General features: G+C 39.9%; 1 protein-coding gene across 1 annotated transcript in view; it reads left to right on the top strand.

Moving 5' to 3' along the window:
- Nucleotides 1-21,300, top strand: part of vwde (von Willebrand factor D and EGF domains) — a 230,007-nt gene that overhangs the window by 127,292 nt on the left and 81,415 nt on the right. Inside the window, exons 15-17 of the mRNA XM_059972621.1 lie at nt 3,039-3,143; nt 17,667-17,781; nt 18,892-19,142. Of these exons, the coding sequence (XP_059828604.1) occupies nt 3,039-3,143; nt 17,667-17,781; nt 18,892-19,142 (471 nt within the window). The remainder of the gene's footprint in view (nt 1-3,038; nt 3,144-17,666; nt 17,782-18,891; nt 19,143-21,300) is intronic.

The following is a 21,300-nucleotide window of genomic DNA, read 5'->3' as shown; positions in this document are numbered from 1 at the left end:
ACAGGCGAACAATTAAACTGAATGAGGAATAGTTTCCTTTTCAGTGGAGCCCAGGAAATTCTCTGGAAGTATAAATTATTGCTCCTGTGGGATTGCATGAGATCAAGAGCCTAGAGGAATCTTAGTGTTTGGAAGCCATTTACAAAGTAAATCAGACAGAAGCCCGTTTGCTGGAATATTGTATAAGGTAGGCTTTGAGCATTATGAAGGTACTCTTGAAACACACATGAGATTGCACTCACTGCATGTGAGTCCTTCCAAGTCAGCCAAGTCTGTCAGAGTCAGATGTTCCCTGTGCATTTTCTCCTCTACACTGATGAGACTTAGCGTCAATTAGCGGCCACTTTTTGAGCACCTTCATTCCATCCAGTACAAAAAATGGATTTCATGTTGGCCACCTGTTTCAATTTGACTTCCCATTCCTATTCCAACAAGTTGGTCCATGGCGTCTGCTACTATCACGATGAGGCCAATCTGAGACTGGAGGAGTAGGACTTCATACTTCATCTGGATATCCTCCAACCTAATGGCACAAACACCGATTTTTCTAATGTCTGGTAACTTCTCCCCCTCCCCTTCTCTCTTGTTCAGTTTCCCCATTCTGGCTCCCCCCCACCTTGCCCCTTCTCCTCATCTGTCTATCACATCCCTTTGGTGTCCCTCCTTCCCTTTCTTCCATGGGCCACTGTCCTCACCTATCGGATTCCTTCACACATTTAGCTTTTCCATCTATCACCTCCCAACTCTTGTGTCCCCCCACCCCCTCCCACCTACCTTCTCCCCTCACCTGTTAACTACCAGCTTGTACTCCTTCCACTCCCCCAACCATGTGATTCTGGTTTCTTTCCCCTTCCTTTCCAGCCTTGATGCAGGGCCTCAGCTGGAAAACTCAACTGTTTATTGCCCTGCATAGGTGCTGTGTGGCTAGCTGAGTTCCTCAGGTGGTTTTGTGTGATGATAAGGTGCTGTTTGAAATGGTGTAGTAGTGAAAAGATAGATTCTAGGTCAGAAAATTACACCAAATTCTAATAGAACAGCAAAGAGCAAGTACAAAATTAATGAGAAAGGAACATATAAATACAAATCATAGATCTTTTCAAAGAAAATAACATTTTGACAAAGTGAGCATTAATCTCAGCAAATGATTCTGGGGTATTAATGATGGAAAACAAGGAGGTAGCAGGTGAATTAAGCAGGTATTTGTGTCACTAGTTAACAGATCTTGTAAGTAAAATCCCAATCAATTCTGAGGGAGGTGGTGCTGAGCAAATCATTGGAGGAATGGCTGACAAGCTCTTTTGTCTTTATGGATTTTATCCTGAGGATGAGAGAAAGTGGCTATTATATTTGATGAAATAGTTTTAATTTTCCAAAACGCCCTGTTTTCTTAGAAAATTCCAATACGTGCCAGCTCTTACTGATAGGTCAGAGGTGATAACTTGTCCTGGGCTCAGTACATAGGTGCAATCACCACAAAAGAACATATACCTCTGCTTTCTTAGGAGATTTGACCTGACATTAGCAGGCATCTTCTGTTTCTTAGCAGATTCAGACTGTCATTGAACAGTCTCTAACAAACTTCTACAGGTGTACTGCTGACTCTATACAGACTGTTTTTGCATCATGGTATGAAGTGGCAATTCCAATGCACAGGAATGCATGACATTGCAGAGAGTAGAGGAGGTATCTTGATTCATCAAGAACACAGCCATTTCTTCATTTGACTAAAGCAGGTGCTGCTTAAAGAAGATCCTATTTATTATCAAGATTCCTCACCATCTTGGTTCTCTTCTCACTACTACCATTAGGGAGGAAGCACAGAATCGTGAGGACTCATATTGCCAAGTTTTTGATCTGAACTGTACAGCCTTTATCCTACCTCAGCAATGGAACACAATGATCCATTTTTGTACCACCATGGACTTGACTCAGACTGCTTCATTATTTTTGAACCAATGTCTTGTATTTGCACACTTTATTTTACTCTCTTTACTTGTATAATTTATGATGTGTATGGTGTTTGTACCTACATTCCTGTGATGTTGCTATTGAGCAAGTTTTTCATTTTATCTGTACCTCGCCGTCCTTTTGCATATGACAATAAACTCTACTTGAAATTGCAAATATAACTCTCTTGTTTAAGAATGGAGCGCAGATTTATTGAACATTTATAAAACACTTAGCTTAATATATTATGGAGTAAGTGTTTATTAACTTATTTCAACAGTATGTTAGAAGAATTCAAGGTGAATGATAAGGCCTTTTAAGAGACTCCTGGATGGATACATGGAGCTTAGAAAAATAGAGGGCTATGGGTAAGCCTAGGTAGTTCTAAGGCAGGGACATATTCGGCACAGCTTAGTGGGCCGAAGGGCCTGTATTGTTGCTGTAGGTTTTCTATGTTTCTATGTAATCAGAGTAAAAGTGCATCATTGAAATAGAAATTACATTTGATTATTTAAGTTCTTTGAAGTAGCTGTGTACATACATCTACTGATGCCTCTGGACACATCCAGTGATGTTCCTGGAATCAACGGGTGTTTCAAAACTTTCAGCATCATACACCCTCCTCCAGGTGACCCAACCGGGGATGATCAGACCCCAGCTTGTGTCCAGATGGCTAGCTACACATGACTCCATGGCTCCCCACTTTTGAGCCACAGCCATCTTGAGGCCCTCTCTGTCGCATTGGTGGTACTGTGGATGGCTCTCCTCTTCCTCTATCCCTTGATGCCCTAGGTGTGCTGAGGACCAAGGAGAGATATAGGTGTACCATATATTCAATATTTCCAATGAGGTTTAATGCAAGAACATTTTGTTTGGTACACGTGTATATGCTTGAAAGACAATTAACTTGATTTGATAAGGTGCTGTGACAAAAGTTATTGAGTGAAATGAATGCTCATGGTATGGGGGGGGGGTAATCTTTTGATCTGGATGGAAGACTATTTGGTTAACAAAAGGCAGAAACTGATCTTTCACTGGTTAGCAAGATGTAACAAGTTGTGTGTGGAGTCTCATTTTTTTTTCTCTTACAGATTTCAAATGATGGGTACACATACAGCAATTCACAGATTTTAACATTATTTGATGGAGTTTGTCAAGCTTGTGAGCCAAACATGGATGGACTCTGTGGTTTAAAGGTAAGACCAGATTTTGAGTTACTGAATGACCCAAAACGTGATTCTGCAACGGTGGCAAGAGTTTAGATGAATTACTTCTGGTCAACAAATATCTTATACTTTTAACGATAGAGAAGGCTTCCACTTGCCCCATCAGGTCTACATTGGGTCCCAGGGAAGCAATCCCATTGGTCTCATTCACTGACTTTATTTCTTTGTGCCCCTCCAAATAATTCTCTCACATGCACATTGCCTTCAATTGTGTTTACTTTTTGCCACTAATCCACAAAAAGAGGCAAGTTAAAGTAGCCATTTCAAACAGAACACCTTTGGGACTTGGGGGGGGGGGGGGTGGGGGGAACTTAAGAAATGGTGGAAAGAATAGGAAAATGAGAAAACAAACTCATTTAAGTTGTAGCGATATGGAAAAAGGATGGATTGCACACAAGCAATGTCTCGTAATGTGAGCTCAAGGTAGCCAAGAAGATTCCAAAGTTTATATAGGTGTCTAGTTAGTATATTAATAAGGACAACTAGGAAGAGAGGAAACAAATAAAGGCATGCTACGGTTATAATAAACAGGCCAGAACTGTTGCAGAAGTCAGAAAATAGAAGGAATACCCTCAAACTCAATGTAAACAAAATACACCAGGTCTCAAATTACATACCCATCTATTCCATAAAGGACTTCCTTCCAGCTGTGGCTGACAACATAGGTTCCACAATGGCTCCATCAGCCAGTTCAGAATAGAGAACTCATTCCTGAAGAGCTGGTTAAGAGAACTACAATGCTACAACCAGGATAGAAATCTGCTTAAAAGAGGAAAATTAAAGTGCTGCAAGAGAGATCGGCATAGTTCTGGGAAGTGGAAATCTGCTTGTTAAATTCTGAAAAATATGCAACAAAATGCTGAATCCTACTCTTCAGAACATTTTCTTTTGCATAAGATACAAAATGCAAAATCCTACTCTTCAGAACATTTTCTTTTGCATAAGATACTTGTACAAACATTTTAATAATCATCTCTTTCCTGTGGTGCAGAGATCCGAGCAAAATAATGATCCAGCAGAGAATAATTAAATGGATGCTAGCATGCATTCTCTTTTGAAGCATAGTACAGAAAACCAGGCCACTGTTAAAGCAAATATCCCCATGGCTCTTTTATAATTGTCTATCAAATTCAACAATATTGGATGAAATGCTAAGTACAATCATGAAGATTTGATTGCAGTACAAGATAATGTCCTTATCTCTGAAATTCACCACATTGACAACAAAGTCAAGAGGGAAGAGTTAAAACCAAAACCATAAATAAGTAATAGGCCAATTGCTAATTATAAAACCATAAGATATAGGAACAGAAGTAGGCCATTTGGCCCATCGAGTCTGCTCCACCATTCAATCATTGGCTGATCCAATTCTTCCAGTCATCCCCACTCCCCTGCCTTCTCTCCATACCCTTTGATGCCCTGGCTAATCAAAAACCTGTCTATCTCTACCTTGAACAGACCCAATGACTTGGCCTCCACAGCTGCTCACGGCAACAAATTCCACAGATTTAGCACCCTCTGACTAAAGTAATTTCTCCGCATCACAGTTCTAAATGGACGTCCTTCAATTCTGAAGTTGTGCCCTCTTGTCCTAGAATCCCATACCATGGAAAATAACTTTACCATATCTAATCTGTTCAGGCCTTTTAACATTTGGAATGTTTCTATGAGATCTTCCCTCTTTCTCCTGAACTCCAGGGAATACAGCCCAAGAGCTGACAGACATTCCTCATACGGCAACCCTTTCATTCCTGGAATTATTCTCATGAACCTTCTCTGAACCCTCTCCTATGTCAGTATATCCTTTCTAAAATAAGGAACTCAAAACTGCACACAATACTCCAAGTGTGATCTCACGAGTACCTTATAGAGCCTCAACATCACATCCCTGCTCTTATATTCTATACCTCTAAAAATGAATGCCAACATTACATTCGCCTTTTTCACAACCAACTCAACCTTTAGGGTACCTTGCACAAGGACTCCCAAGTCCCTTTGCATCTCTGCATTTTGCATTCTCTCCCCAGCTAAATAATAGTCTGCCCGTTTATTTCTTCCACCAAAGTGCATGACCATACACTTTCCAACATTGTATTATACTTGCTGCTTCTTGGCCCATTCCCCTAAATGGTTTAAGTCTCTCTGCAGGCTCTCTATTTCCTCAACACTACCTGCTCCTCCACCTAGCTCTGTATCATAGGCAAATTTAGCCACAAATCTATAGTTTCCTTTCTGCTGCCTTCCACACATCTTAAATAGCGGAATAACTTTTGCAATATTCCAGTCATCCAGTAGTACAATGCCAGAATCTATCGATTCTTGAAAGGTTATTGTTAATGCCTCTGTTAATCATCATTACTGCCTTTGATCATCGTTAATCATGACATTGCCTTTCTGATGTGCCTTTTCTATCTTCTGCTGTAATTTGTAATCCACATCCTGGCTGTTGTTTGGAGGCTTGTACACAACTGCAATTAGGGTCCTTTTACCCTTACCATTTCTTAACTCAACCCATAGAGACTCTACACCTTCCAATCCTATGTAATCTCTTTCTAATGATTCAATAATATTTCTTATACACAGAGCCACACCATCCTCTCTGCCTACTAACCTCTCTATCTGATACACCGTATATCCTTGAACATTCAGCTCCCAATGGCAGCCATCCTTTAGCCAAGTTTCAGAGATGGCCATGTCATATTTGCAAATCTGTAACTGAACTTCCAGATCATCCATTTTATTCCTTATGCTGCGTGCATTCAAATATAACACTTTCAGTCCAGTTTTTGTTGCTTTTTGTTTTAACTGCACCATGTTTCTATTGCCCTGTAACTCATGCCACTGGCTGTGATTAAGCCTAATCTCCTGCCTGTTCTTTCTGTAATCTCTGTTGCATGCTATCTTTGATTTATTTCTGTTTTCCTCTTCCTCAGCCCTATCACTCTGGTTCCCATCCCCCTGCCAAATCAGTGTAAACCCACTCCAACAGCTCTATTAAATGTGTCTGCTAGGATATTGGACCCATTTGGGTTCAGTTGTAACCTGTCCTTTTTGTACAGGTCGTAACTCCCTCAGAGGAGGCCCTAGTGATCCAGGAGTATGAAGCCCTACCCCCTACACCAGTCTCTTAGCCACACTTTAATATACCTGATCATGCTACTCTTGCATGTGGCACAGGCAGCAGTCCTGAGATTACTATCCCAGAGGTCCTGCTTTGCAGCTTCCTACCTAACTCCCTGAATACTCTCTGGAGGACCTGGCGAGAATGGCAAATGTTGTTCAGATGTCTTGTCATGATGAGACAAAATGCTACTAACGTATGTACAGGAAGCTTACATGATGAATTGATAGAAGCTTTCACTTTTACAGATCCCATATTTTCCTATTTTGAACGGGAACTGGGAATGAGAGATCTGCAATAATAGTATTCATTTTGATTGAAGGGTAAATAGGAATATCCTGTTGACACTTCAAGGAGATCAATAAGAGTCTCTTCTGCTATTTAAGAATTATTTGATATCTGAATTAATTCTTAATCATATATTAAATAATTCTTAATCAGCGTAGCTAATTGAAAATAACATAAAAGTAACTGTGATCTGTGCTGATTATGGAAATAAAAGAGGCATTATGTTTCATTGTCAATGATATAATGCAATAACTGAAAGAATTTCAGGCAAGATAGCATTGCTGACATAAAATGTATCCACTTTTATCTTATGTAAATATTTTAGTCGAATTAGCCCAATAATCTCAGAAAAGAAGTTTTAAGAGCAGCTTGCAACAGGAGTGAATCTGCTTCTCTTACCATTTAAGGCCATACATTCCAGATCATAATTATCTATCAAATGTAAATTGTGGTATTTTCCCAATTTCCTAACATTCTTGTTTGATGATGCTTACGCCAAAGAAATTGTTTTCTCTATTCACTTTATCTGGGCCCTTTTGTAGTTTTGATCATTGTAAACCAATCACACCCCATTCATCTGTGTTCTATAAAAAGCTATCGTGCTATCTTAAGTGTATCCACATGACAGGTCCTTCATTATTCTTTTCTGCATCCACTCCAAGGGCCTCAAATCCTTCCCAAATTTGCTCACCAAAATTTGACACATTGTAGCAAAGGGAAGTAAATTATACAAGGTTACTTGGTTTTGCTCTCTGTCCCTTTGTTTAAAAAGCCTAGACCTTAAGCCCATAAGATATAGGGGAAGAAATGGGCCATTTGGCCCATCAGGTCTGCTCTACCATTTCATCATGGCTGATCCATTTTCGTTCTCACTGCTCCCCATAACCTTCATGCCCTGTCTAATCAAGAATCTTTCAACTTCTTCCTTAAGCATACGCAATGACTTGGCCTCCATAAACACCAGTAGCAGCAAATTCCACAGATTCACCACTCTCTGGCTAAAGAAATTCTGCCTCTTCTCCGTTCAAAAAGGAGGCCCCTCTATTTTGAGGCTGTGTCCTCTGATCCTAGGTTTCTTTACCATAGCAAAAATATTCTCCACATCCACTCTGTCATGGGCTTTCAACATTCGTGATGTTTCAATGAGGTCACCCCTCATTCTTCTGAGTTCTAGTGAGTAGAGGCCCAGAGCCATCGGTCCCTTTTCAATCCCAGAGTCATTTTCCTGAATCTCCTTTGAATTCTCTCCAGTGTCAGTGCATCCTTGGGTAAGAGGCCCAAAACTGCTCATAATATTCCATGATGCCTCACCAGTGCTTTATAAAGTGGAATTACATCCTTGATTTTATATTCTGGATCTCTGAAATGAATGGCAACATCACACTTGCCTGGTTTACCACTGACTCAACCTGCAAGTTAACCTTTAGGGAATCCTGCACAAGGACTGCAAAGGCCTTTTGCACCTCAGATTTTAAAATTTTCTCTATATTTATGTACCCCCCGGTAAGCCTCAGGCTCACTCAGCTCGCTTCCGCCTAGGGGGAGCAGCCCTCGGCCCCGCCAAACTGGGTAATCAGCTCGTGTAGATACTGTGTGATGTCCCTACCCCGCCAAATAACAGACAGTACACCATATGCGATTAAATGATTACATTTTATAGATCTTACTGGAACTATGTACTTAATAGAGATACAATATAAAAGGAAAAGTAAAAGGCGCCAAACTTATCAAAGTCCAACCACTTCGTGCACAACCGTTGGAGCTCAGTTAACGAAGTCTTCTTGCCACCATCCGATCCCCTCCGACCTCCTCAAGCCCCCACCTGGGACCAGCCACGGTGGTCGACCAGACGCTCCACACGAATCTGTCCTCATCTCCTCTCCTCACCGAAAACCCTGGGCCTCAGACCCCTGCTCGGGGTCCGTTCCAGCTTACAACATTACGTCTTCTCCCTCTAAACCCCTCGCGCTGTCTCCACAAAAGCCCGCGCAACACTAGCTTACAACCCCACAAGATAGTATAAGTCAGTAATTATAACCCAAACAAGCTTCGAGAGAAAGCACTCTGTCACTAGTTAACATAACAAAGTAGCATTTTTATTTTTAACATAACAAAGAAGCCACTTTATTAGCCTTAGCAGTAACATAAAAGAAGAAACCCCGTACATTTAGAAAATAGTCCACACTTCAATTTCTTCTACCAAAGTGCCTGTCCATATGCTTCCTGTCACTGTATTTCAATTGCCCCTTCTATGCCCATTCTCCTAATATGTCCAGGTCCTTTTGTGGCCTCTCTACTTCCTCAAAACTACCTGCCCCTTCACCTATCTTCCTATCATCTGCAAACTTGGTCACAAAGCCATCAATTCCATCATCCAAATCATTGACGTATAATGCTAAAAGAAGAGGTCCCAACGCAGACCCCTGTGGAACACAATGAGTCACCAGCAGCTAACCAGAAAAGGCTCCCTTTATTCCCACTCTTTACCTCCTGCCAATTAGTTAATGCTCTTTCTATACTAGTATCTTTCCTGTAATACCATGGGCTCTTAACTTGTTAAGCAGTGTCGTGTGTGGCATCTTGTCAAAGGCTGCCTGAAAATCCAAGTGCACAATATCCACCGATTCTCTTCAAAGAATTCCAACAGATATATCAGGCAAGATTTCCCTTGAGGAGACCATGCTGACTTTGGCCTAATTTATCATGTGCTTCCAAGTACCCCAAAACCACATCTTTAACAATTGTCTCCAACATCTTCTCAGCCACTGAGGTCAGATTAACATGAGCTATAATGTCCTTTTTTCTGCATCTCTCCCTTCTTGAAGAGTGGAGTGACATTTGCAGTATTCCATTTCTCCGGAATCATGCCAGAGTCAATTGATTCTTGAAAGATCATTACTAATTTCAGCACAATCTCTTCAGGCACCTCTTTCAGAACAGTAGTTCCAGGCAATTTATTTTCCTTCAGACCGTTCAGTTTCCCAAGAACATTGTCCCTAGTAATGGCAACTTCACACACTTTTGCCCCGTGAAATTCACAAATTTTTGGCATACTGCTAGTGTCTTCCACAGTGAAGACTGATGCAAATACTTATTCAGTTCATCTGCCATTTCCTTATCTCCCATTATTACCTCTCCGACATCATTTTCCAGCAGACCAATATCTACCCTTGCCTCTCTTTTACATTTTATATATCTGAAGAAACTTTGTACCCTCTTTAATAGCATTGGCCAACTTACTTTTGAACTCCATCTTTACCTCCTGTATGACTTTTTTACTTGCCTTCTGTTGGATTTTAAAAGCTTCCCCATCCTCTAACTTGTCACTCATTTTTGCTCAATTATATGCCCTCTCTTTGGCTTTTGTGTTGGCTTTGGCTCCCCTTGTCAGCTACTGTTGTGTCACCTTGCCTTTAGAATACTCCACTGTAACATCAATATATCTGACTTTAGCTTCTGTTTCTCAAATTGCAAGGTGAATTGGATCATATTATGATTACTGCCTTCTAAGTGTCTCTTTCAATCCTCACTAATCAATTCTGATTCATCGCACAGCACCCAACCCAGTATAGCTGACCCCCTAGTGGGCTCAACCATAAGCTATCTCATTGGCATTCTAGAAATTTCCCCTCTTGATGATCCTAACATGGCCATTTTGACATGCATTTTCTTTCTTCCATTATAATTTGTAGACCACATCTTTACTACTCTTTGGGGTCTGTATATAACTCCCATCCTTAGCTCACCCCACAACAATTCAACACCTTCTGATCCTATGTCACCTCTTTCTAATGTTTTTATTTCATTTTTTACCAACAGAGCAAAGCTGCCCTCTCCACCTACCTGCCTGCCTGTCCTTTTGATACAATATGTATCCTTGGATGTTGAGCTCCCAGCTAGAGACTTCTTTCATTCATGATTCAGTGATGCCCACAATGTCATACATACCAGTCTGCAACTGTGCTGCAAGTTCATGTACATTATTCAGTATACTGCATGCATTCAAATATAACAACTTCAGTCCGGTATGCCCTTCTCAATTTGGACCACCTTTTACATTGCAACACATCCTGTTGACAATAATTTTGCCCTTCATCAGCCTCTCTTTGCTAGCAGTCTTACTACACACTCCCTCTGTTTGTAAACCAATTATTTCATCCTCAGTACTATCACTCCAGTTCACGTCCGCCTGCCAAATTAGTTTAAACGCTTCCAAACAACTCTAGCAAACCTGCCCGCAAAGATATGGGTCCCCATCGCGTTCAGGCGTAACCTATCCCTCATCTACATCTCGTACCTTCCTCAGAAGAGATCCCAATGTTCCTTAAATCTGAAACCTCGCCCCCTGTCCCAGTTCCTCAGCCACTCATTCATCTAGCAAATCTTCCTATTCTTACTCTTACTGGTGCATGGCATGGACAGCAATCTCTTGAGAACCTCCTCACCTTTCCTACCTATATCATTGGTGCCAATATGTACCAAGATTTCTGCCTGGTCACCCTCCCACTTCAGAATGCTGTGGACCCGATCCAAAACATCCCTGACCCTGGCACCTGGGAAGCAACATACCACCTGGATGTCCCTATCGCCCACAGAATCTCATCTCTGTTCTTCTGACTGTGGAGTCTATTATCACTGCAGTCCTTTTCATCTCTCATTTTAGCCACTGCACCAGAATCAGTGCCTGAGATCCAGTTACTGTGGCTCCTCCGATAAGTCAATCCCCCTCAATAGTATCCACAGTGGTTTATTATTAAGGGATCAGCCACAGGGGTACTGCACTGGCTGCCCATTTCCTTTCCTTGTCCTGACAGTCACCCAGTTACCTGCATCCTGCAATCTAGGGGTTACTATCTCCCTATAGATCCTCTCTATCACCTGCTCATTCTCCCACATGAGCCAAAGGCCATCAAGCTGCAACTCTAGCTCCTTAATACATTGTCTGAGGAGCTGCAGGATGCTGCAGGTATCCCAGAATTCCCATATCTCACCCAGAGAACTAACCACTAACCTTGAAGCCATCTTCACTGCAGTAACTATGCCCTAACAGATGAGGAATGAAGAAAAAGAGGAAGTTGCCAGATACTTGACTCTCCTAACCCTCACCATGGCCACTCCAACACTGGCCCACTCAAAACAATGACTGCTCCTCTTGCCCTTGCCTTATTTTTATTCACTCTTTCTAATTAATCCCACTTAGTGATTGGTCACAGTCTAACTCTGAAAAACCGCCATAAAGTACTGCCTTTTTAATCTTAAGTGAAAATATACTTTTTTTTCTCATGTTCCCGCTCAGTGATAAATTGCAGTCCAACTGCAAATTTCTAGCCACTTTCTCAACCAGTAATAATTCGTTCAAAGTTTTAGTGGCCAGATTACAGGTAACTAAAGGCCCCTTTTAGAAAATGATATACAAAATATATTAAATTATAAATTTTGTATTTTCATTTCCCTAAGCAAAATCCATTATTTAGCATTTCTTGACATTAATCATCAGTTTGTGTTTGTTTTATTAACCAGTATATTTATTTCCAAATGTTTTATTGCTAAACAGACTATTGCATGTAGATTGTATGAAGTATGCTACAAAGTTCCATATCTGGAATAGGTTGCAGCATATGAGGCATTATTTTTTTCAAGAAGCTATAAAATGATAGCTGGATAAAAAACTATTTATTATGAAAAATCGCTGAAAAATTAGCAATGGTGCTTGCAGAAAGCCCTTCATGTCCTTCATTTTTCACTTATTATAACCAGTGGTTTACTGCTAATTAATACTTTTGTTTTGCAATGTACAAAATGCACTATTGCTGCCAAACTGAACACAAGACTTTCCCACAGACAGCAATGACCAGATAATCTAACTTCTTTTTTAATTGATGAATAATTGTTGCATAGGAAATTGTGGATATGCACTGTGATCTTGTACAGAAGATGTCATGAGTTATTGGACCTCCTGGGAGAGCAAATGGATTCTTGGCTTACTTTGTATGTGCTACATTAATACGGTGGTCTGAACTTCTGTTCTCAAGTCCTGGAAGGGAAAGTTGAATCCACAACTTTGAGTTTGTGCTACCCACTGAGCATTAGCAAAGAAATCAAGGCTGAAAGATGATGAGACATATCATTCTTAAAATTTATGTATAGATTATACTTGACCAATGTGGATAGGTTATCTGAGTAAAGGATAGTGGAAAGGTGATCAGTCATGCTAGATAACAATAAGTATATTTCACAATAACATCAATATCTATAATGAATTCCTAAATATTTGTTTTCAATAAAATTTGTTATGGGTTGGTGAGTGAAAAGAGAATTTCCTTTTTTAAATGATACATTGCTATCTAGCTGAGGTTAAGGTACTGTTGTGATCTCTTGAAGGTTCTTTAGTTATATTACAGAATCAGAGAACATTTTTGCAGTTTGTCTTAAATCATTGGTTTACCTTTTGACAGGAGATTTCCTCATGGATGGAGTGGTATTGTTTGTGTTGTAGCCAGTGTGTGGTCAATGGATCAAATTATTCTGATATTCTTTATCAGTCCTGGTTTGTCCAACAATCATGGACATAAATTGGAAAGTAGTAATCAGACAGGCAGATGACCCACTTCTCCTAAAAAGTTAAGTCTTTGAAATTTGGATCATAGTGATAGAGTTCTAAAGCATACAAATGGGCCCTTCAGCCCACCATATCTATACTGACCATCACTCCTATATTGATTCCAATTGCCTTGTTCATTCAATGACCTGTACAGATCTCTTGTATGTTGATACTGTTCCTACCTCCACCTCTGACACCTTATCCCCTAGACCAACTACTCTTCACGGGGAAAATTTACCTCCTTCCTCTCACTTTAAATCTATGACTTCTGTTTTTAAGTAGCCCTACCATTAGGGGCGAATAAAGGACACTCAGACAGGATCTGCCCTATCTGTGTCTACCATATCTTTTGTATATCTTTGATTATGTCAGTAATCACCCATCTTGAACATTCTGCTTCTTTCCCTTCCAATTGGGCTGAAGCACATACCACCAAGTTCAAGGACAGCTGTTATCCTACTGTAATAAGCATATTGAATGGTTCCCTAGTACAGTCAGATGGACTGTTGACCTTACAATCTACCTTATTATGATTTTGCATCTTATTGTCCATCTACACTGTAACACTCTATTCCCATAATGTTTTTATTTTGCCTGGTACTATCTCAGTGCACTGCTGTAATTAATTGATCTCTATGAATGACATACAAGACAAGTTTTTTTTACTGATTTCAGTACATGTGAGAATGATAAACCAATTTACTTTAATCATATCTCTTCACCTACTTTGCTGCAAGGAATACAATTCCAACCTTCCAATCTCTTCTTCTTCAAGCTTATAATTACGGAGGCATGAGAGAGGAGCTTGCCCAGGTGGATTGGAGGAGGATACACTGGAGGGAATGGGGGCAGAACAGAAATGGCTGAGGTTTCTGGGAATAGTTCACAAGGTGCAGAATAGACATGTCCCACAGAAGAAGTAGTTCTCAAATGGCAGGGGTGGGCAGCCATGGTTGACAAGTGAAGTTAAGGACTGTATAAAAACCAAGGTAAGGCGTATAAGGTAGCAAAAGTGAGTTGGAAGTTGAATGATTGTGAAGCTTCTAAAATCTAACAAAAGGCAACTAAAAAAGCTATAAGAAGGGCGTAATGAAATCTGAGGGCAAACTAACCGATATTAGTACGCAGAATACCAAAAGTTTTCTCAGTTACATAAAGAATAAAAGGGAGGTGAGAGTTGGTATTGGATCACTGGAAAATGATACTGGTGAGGTAGTAATGGGGGACAAAATTGGCAGATGAACTTAATGGGTACTGTCTTCAGTCTTTACTGTGGAAGACACTAGCCAGCGGTCCATGAGTGTCATTGTTATTACTAAGGGAAGAAGTGCTAGGCAAACTCAAAGGTCTTAAGGTGGATGACAACTGGACCAGATAGACTACATCCCAGAGTCCTGAGAAAGGTTGCTGAAGAGATAATAGATGCATTGGCCATGATCTTTCAAGAATCACTTGAGTCTGGCCTGGTCCCAGAGGACTGGACAAATGTAAATGTCACTCCACTCTTTAAGGAGGGAGGAAGACAAAGGATTGGTCTCTTTCCCAGTTAATCTAAATCGTTTGTAAGCTTGGACAACTTCCTTCACTGTCTACTTTATCATTAACTATGGTGTCACCTGCTAACTTACTAACCAGACCACTTACACTCCATCCAACACATTAATGTACTGTATATGATATACAGTACGTGTCCCAGCACCGATCCCTGCAGCATTCCACAGATTACAGTTTTCCAATATGAAAATCGACCTTCCACTTCAGCTTCTGACTCCTATCATCAAGCCAATTTTGTATCCGATCGGCAAGCTTACCCTCCGTCACGTGTTCTAACCTTTCGGACCAGTCACCATGCAGTAACTTGTCAACAGCCTTTCTAAAGTCTACGTAGACACCCTGCATCAATCCTTTTGTGCACCTTTTCAAAAAAAAACTCAATCAACTTCATGAGACAAGATTTTCCATGCACTTAGCTATGCTAATTAATCGTAATCAGTCCTTGCCTTTCCAATTATGAGTGAAACCTAACCCTCAGAATCCTTTTCTAACCACTCATATAAGGGTTTGAGGGTACAAAAGTCATTGCCATTCAGATACGTGGCTTGTCACTGTTGCCTTTCTCAAATAAACACAACGTTAGGTATCCTTCAGTCCTCTGGTACCTGACGTAAAAATCTCTCATACCATCCTAGGGAATTTATCCACTTTTATGCATTTCAAGATCTCCAGTACCACCTTCTTCCATAAGGATCATCAAAGAGGAAGGATTACAATTACAGATTTAATACATAGGTTGTCATTCTTAATAAAAGATTGGTAATTAAATTTAATTGGTGCTCTAGCAAAATTAAGAATAGCTCATAAAAATCTTCTGCCATTGAGGTTCTGCCATTTCAATTGTTTTTACTCCATGGTGTTTATTAAACTAATGTCTGAATAGCATTGCTGGCCCAGCAGCCTATTAATTGGCTCACAAAAGCTAACTACTATTTTATCAGGGTATAGTGAAATAAGTTTATCTACTAGAGTGCATGGAAAATAGATTTATACTAGACTCATCAAACCTATTTTGGTCCAAGGCCATTAACAGCCACTGTAATGGATCACGATGTCTAGCACATCCTGAAGTACTGTATATTAAAGACATTTCCCCATTAGGAAACAAAAGTAATTTTCATGTTGGCAATGTGAATTTGCTTTTCTATATTTACTAGCACTTTACTTTTTGCTTTTGTAAGCTAAAGTCTTGAAGATTGAATGCTGTATTGTAATTAACTCTTGGGTACCCTGTTTTGAACTATCTTCCCAAATAGTACTTCTTAACAATTCCAGTGAATTGAGAATTTTGTTCAGATTATGTGTGTTTCATGTAGTTTAGAAAAATTGAAAGTGTGGGTCGGAGAGAATATTGCATTTGGTTAAATATTCATTGCACTTTCATTGCACAAGATAACTCTGATACTGAATTTCAGAACTAGCATCCCATCCCCCAATGTGCAAATATTCTGCTGATTTGAAAATCTTGGAAGCAGCAAAGGACAGACAAGGGATTGCAGTATTATGCCCCACTCCTGCTGACTAAGTTAACTTTAGGAACTAGTATAGTTACATGAGACAAAGCACTTGAGTAAGTTTAGCATGTATTTATCATTTGGTCCCATTGTCTTAATGTTCTGTAACTGAAGGTTGTTGATTCATTTATAAATTTCTCATGATAAGCTTAATTTATATATTTTGCCTAATCTTCTGGGACTTTTCTGATCTGTCTAAATATCTCATAAAGAGGGAATAGGTAATGACTTAACAATGAAGTTAAGTCATTTTTAAAAAAAATGAAGCCTGTATTCTTTTTTGATGACCTGTTCTTTCCTAAACCTGGAATGCCATCTAAAATTACCTCCTGCAGTCCACACCTGTAAGTACTTCACCTGTATCAGGCACACAGGGCTAATGATACTGGCTCTTTGCCTTCAGGAAATGGGCAACACCATCTACATATCACTGTGCCCTAGGCCTCATGTCCAAAATACCCCTAAATGACTTTTAAAGCAGGTAAAACTCTGATTTTTGCTTCCTTTTGAAACTGTAACTGTTTATCAGTTTCCACATGACTTTGACATTCAGGGTTATTAAAAAGTTATTATAAAATAAAATTGTAATATTCATTGCCAATGTATTAAACACCTGTAAACCATTAAAACATAAGTAATGTTGTACTTGGTTTACCAGGTCTAAGATCTGTTGGGTGATTTCTCCTGCAAGACAATATCAGATAGATCTGGTTCTTCCTTCTCTGAGAATGTCTGAAAGCTGGCATTTTTCCTGATATTAGACATGGCCATGGCAATTTGACTTGAGTGTAAGTCCAGTTTTAATAAAACAACAAGCCTGAAATTTGATGGCAGCTCTAAATCAAGCCCCACATCTGAGCCATGGAGATGGAAACAAGTCCTTTGGCCTCCATGTCCATTCAGGCCATCAACTCCTGTGTATACTAATCCCTTTCTTCAGCTTGGCCCATTGCCTTCTATACTATAGTGTTTTAAGTGGTAATTTAAATCTTAATTGGAATGGGACTATGTGCCTCCTTCCTTGTCTCAGGATATTGTATCATACATCATTTTTTAATAAAAATATATGTAATATTGGTTACACTTGCAAGATGGAATCCAAGGAATTGAATGCGACTGGTAAAAGCAAAACACGAGATTTAGCAGATGCTTGAAATCTTGAGCAACACACGAATTGCTAAAAGAACTTGGCAAGTCAGGAAGCATTCACAGAGGGGAATAAACAGTAAAAATTTTGAGACCAAATATAGAGTCTCAGCCTGAGATGTCAGCTCTTTATTTGCCTCCATAAATGTTGCTTGACTTGCTGAGTTCCTCCAGTATCTAGTGTGTTCTGGTAAAAGTATATTGATGTGATGATACATATTGTCTGAAATAGATTCTTACTTGGCTATTTGTATATATTTTTGCTTTAGGAGAACACATGTAATATTGATGGGCTCTGCTATGGTGCAGGGGATCATAATCCAAGTAGCCCTTGCCTTTTATGCAAACCAGATGCATCCATATTTGAATGGACAATTATTGAAAGTAAGTTAATTCACTTTCCATGATCTCCGTTTGCTTCCAGAACAATTTGACTGTATTCATTCTCTTTTATTGTAATGGAATATCACAAAACATCAGGTTTAATATCACTTACACTTATGTTCGTGCAATTTATTTTTTATTGGTTGAAGCCCAGTAGATGCAACATATAATTCAGATCACATACAATTCAGTAAAGGAGATGAAATGAGCCACAGTATGTCATTCTTCAAAGCATATATTCACTTTCTGTTGTAAATGATGTGGCAAGAAATTTCACCCAATATTTTTGTTTATTTAAAAATATTGAAAAGATTTTTAAGGATATTGCAACAGATCCTCCTTCAAAAACAGAGAGACTAACTGTATTGGTATTATTCAGCCAAAGATTTCTACCAAAACTCAGTGTGTGAGTCAATTAGCCCACTCAAATTCTACATATCACATACTTCTTGATAGGATCTAAATTGTTGCCACTGATTCATTATTGGAGTACCCTACACTATTGGAGATAATTCAGAAGTCATGTAACACAGATAGTTGATGGTTGGGTTGTTATTCTCTGATCTTGCCAATTTACTTGCAAAAGTCTCATTGCCATGTAAGGGAGACATTGTCAGTGTACCATTGATTGTGGCATGCTCTTTGAATGCTTGGCCTTTATGTACTTTTCAATATGCTGATTGGACATCATTTTGGAAACACAATCCTCAACCACAATGCAAAAAGTTCACCACACAGCCAATCAGTGACAATGTTTCTTACCATCGTCACAGTCGAGCTTCCGAAATGATGTCCAATGAGTATATTGAAAAACATATAAAGGCCAAGCATTCAAAAGACATACTACGATCAATAGCACACTGACAATGTCTCTCGAGTGATGACAAAACATTTGCAGATAAATTGCCAAGATCAGAGAACAATTCAACCCAACCACCCTATACTGTGTCCGACATTTTAGGGCATGCCAATAGCTAATGGATATTGCAACCAGGCATCAAAATGGGTTGTCCTTCCATGTAAAGGGACAGACTGTTAAGTATGGCTGAGCCATACTAACAGTAATTATTTTATTCCTTGTAGCTGTTGTAAATGATGTTTTTTTTTCAGATAACCACCCTCCAAAATTACATGCTTCACAAGATAAACTGCACACTTTTGTTGGTGAAAATTTTGTGTACCAATTCTTGGCTACTGACCCAGAAGGTTCTGTTGTTGTTTTCAACATGGATTCTGGTCCTCAGGATGCTAGTCTCTCTCCTGCCGGACTGCTTGTATGGAGAGTTTCTTTACAGAATATGCAGGTCTTCACTTTGTCTCTGACAGATGACTGTAACGCTGAAACCAAAGTGACAGTGGAGGTAAGGATTATCAAGTGGGTGAAGATGTTCCCCTTAAGGTTCTGTGTACTAATACAATTCCCTGTGTGGTAGGAATTGAAAATTTTCTATCAAGTGATCAAGCCTTTCATGGGATGGCCAGATTTTCCTGCTCATGAAAATTATCAATGTATAGAAATTGAATTTTTATGAAATCTGAACACACTCTTTGTTCCAAGGTTGAAATAATAGATATTGCTGATGGAAAGTTTTTTTTAAATATAATAAAACTAAGTGCTGATAATGGGATGAATATATTGGTGGGTGATAACCAGCAAGGACACAATAAACCGAGGGCCTTTGAGTATGTTGTGTAGCTCTTATCATTCTTTTGAAGGGAAGTATGAAATATAAGACATAGGAGCAGACTTGGGTCTTTTCACCCATTGAGTCTACTCTGTCATTGCTGACTTATTTTCCTTCTCAATCCATTCTCCGGCCTTTTCTTAACCTTTGACCCCCTTACTAATCAAAAACCTGTTTTAAATGTACCCAATGTTTTGGCCTCCACAGCCCTCTGTGGCAATGAGTTTCACACATTACCACCCTCTGGCTAAAGAAATTCCTCCTCATCTCTGTTCCAAAGGGACATCCTTCTATTCTGAGATTATGGTCTCCAGTCCTAGACTCTCACTGTTGGAAACATCCTCTCCATGTCCACTTTGCTTAGAGCATTCAAACATTGCATCAAATTGAGCAGTTCTGGCCAGCAATTCCAAAGGAAAGTGCTGGTGTTCAGTTACGCCATATATGTCAGTCCTTGATTGCATAGATTGGAAATGGTAAATAGGATAAGTTCAACTTCACGTCATTGTCATTCAATGTATACTGCTAAACAAAACAATGTTCTTCCAGACCAAGGAGCATAATGCAGTATATATATATAACACACACAAAACACATAAAGCAATATTGCCACAAATAAATTAATGAATAATATGGTGCATTTGCAACACAAGTTAAAAAAATAAATGGTATAATGCTACTGGTGCTTTATATGTGATGTGACCTGGGTGGTGGCATGGTGTTCAGTAGCCTTACAGCCTGGGGAAGAAGCTGTTACCCATCCTAACAGTTCTTGTCCTTGTGTTACTGTGTCTATTTCCTGATGGTAGGGAGTCAAAGAGATTGTTGGGAGGGGTCACTGACAATGTGTACACAGTGCTCCTGATAAATGTCTCTGAAGAGTGGAAGAAAGACCCCTTAGCAGTCCTCACAATCCTTTGTAGGGACTTGCAGTCAGGTGCCTTGCAATTCCCATACTAAATGTGATACAGCTAGTCAGGAAAACACTCGATGGTGCCCCCGTAAAAATTGCTTAGGATAGGGTCGGTGGAACCTCATCCAACACAATCTCCTAGGAACTAGAGACACTGCTGTGCTTTCTTGACCAAAGAGGAGGTGTTGAGGGACCAGGTGAGATTACCTTTTATGTGCACTCCCAGAATCTTGGTGTTCCTAACTCTCCACGTAGGAGCCGTTTATGTGCAGTGAGGATTGGTCAGCCTGCGCCTTCCTAATGTCCTCAATCATCTCTTTGGGTTTGAGACTTAAGTTATTACGCTGACACCTTTCTACCTCCTCTCTGTATGCTGTCTTGTTGTCGTTGATGAGGCCAATCATTGTTGTGTCATCAGTGAACTTGATGATTTGGGTTGAACTGGGTATAGCAGTGCAGTTAAGAATCAGCAGCATGGAGCTGTGCCTGCAGATCCGGATGGTGCCGGTGCTCAATGTGATGGAAAAAGATGTTTCTGCCAACACAGACTGTGGCCTCACACACAAAATGCTGGAGGAACTCATCCAGTCAGGCAGCATCTATGGAAATGAAAGAACAGTTGATGTTTTGGTGTGGACTGTATATTCATTTTCATAGATGTTGCCTGATCTGTTGAGTCCCTCCAGCATTTAGTCTGATTGGCTTTGGATTTCCAGCATCTGCAGATTTTCTCCTGTTACACATTGTGCCTTTTCTGTCAAGAAGTCCAAGATATAGTTACAGCAAGAGGTGTTGAGACCCAGTGAAGATGTTTCAGCAGCTTGCATTTGGCCCTCATAAATGCAGATGGGTGACGATTATAGGAGGCAACCAGGCAGGATAGGCAGCTGATTCTAGCCCAGTTCACACCACTGATACTGT

The sequence above is a fragment of the Hypanus sabinus genome, chromosome 6 (assembly GCF_030144855.1).
Source record: "Hypanus sabinus isolate sHypSab1 chromosome 6, sHypSab1.hap1, whole genome shotgun sequence".
Classification (NCBI taxonomy): domain Eukaryota; kingdom Metazoa; phylum Chordata; class Chondrichthyes; order Myliobatiformes; family Dasyatidae; genus Hypanus; species Hypanus sabinus.
The sequence above is the reverse complement of the archived record's forward strand: the minus strand, read 5'-3'. Positions and strand labels throughout refer to the sequence as shown.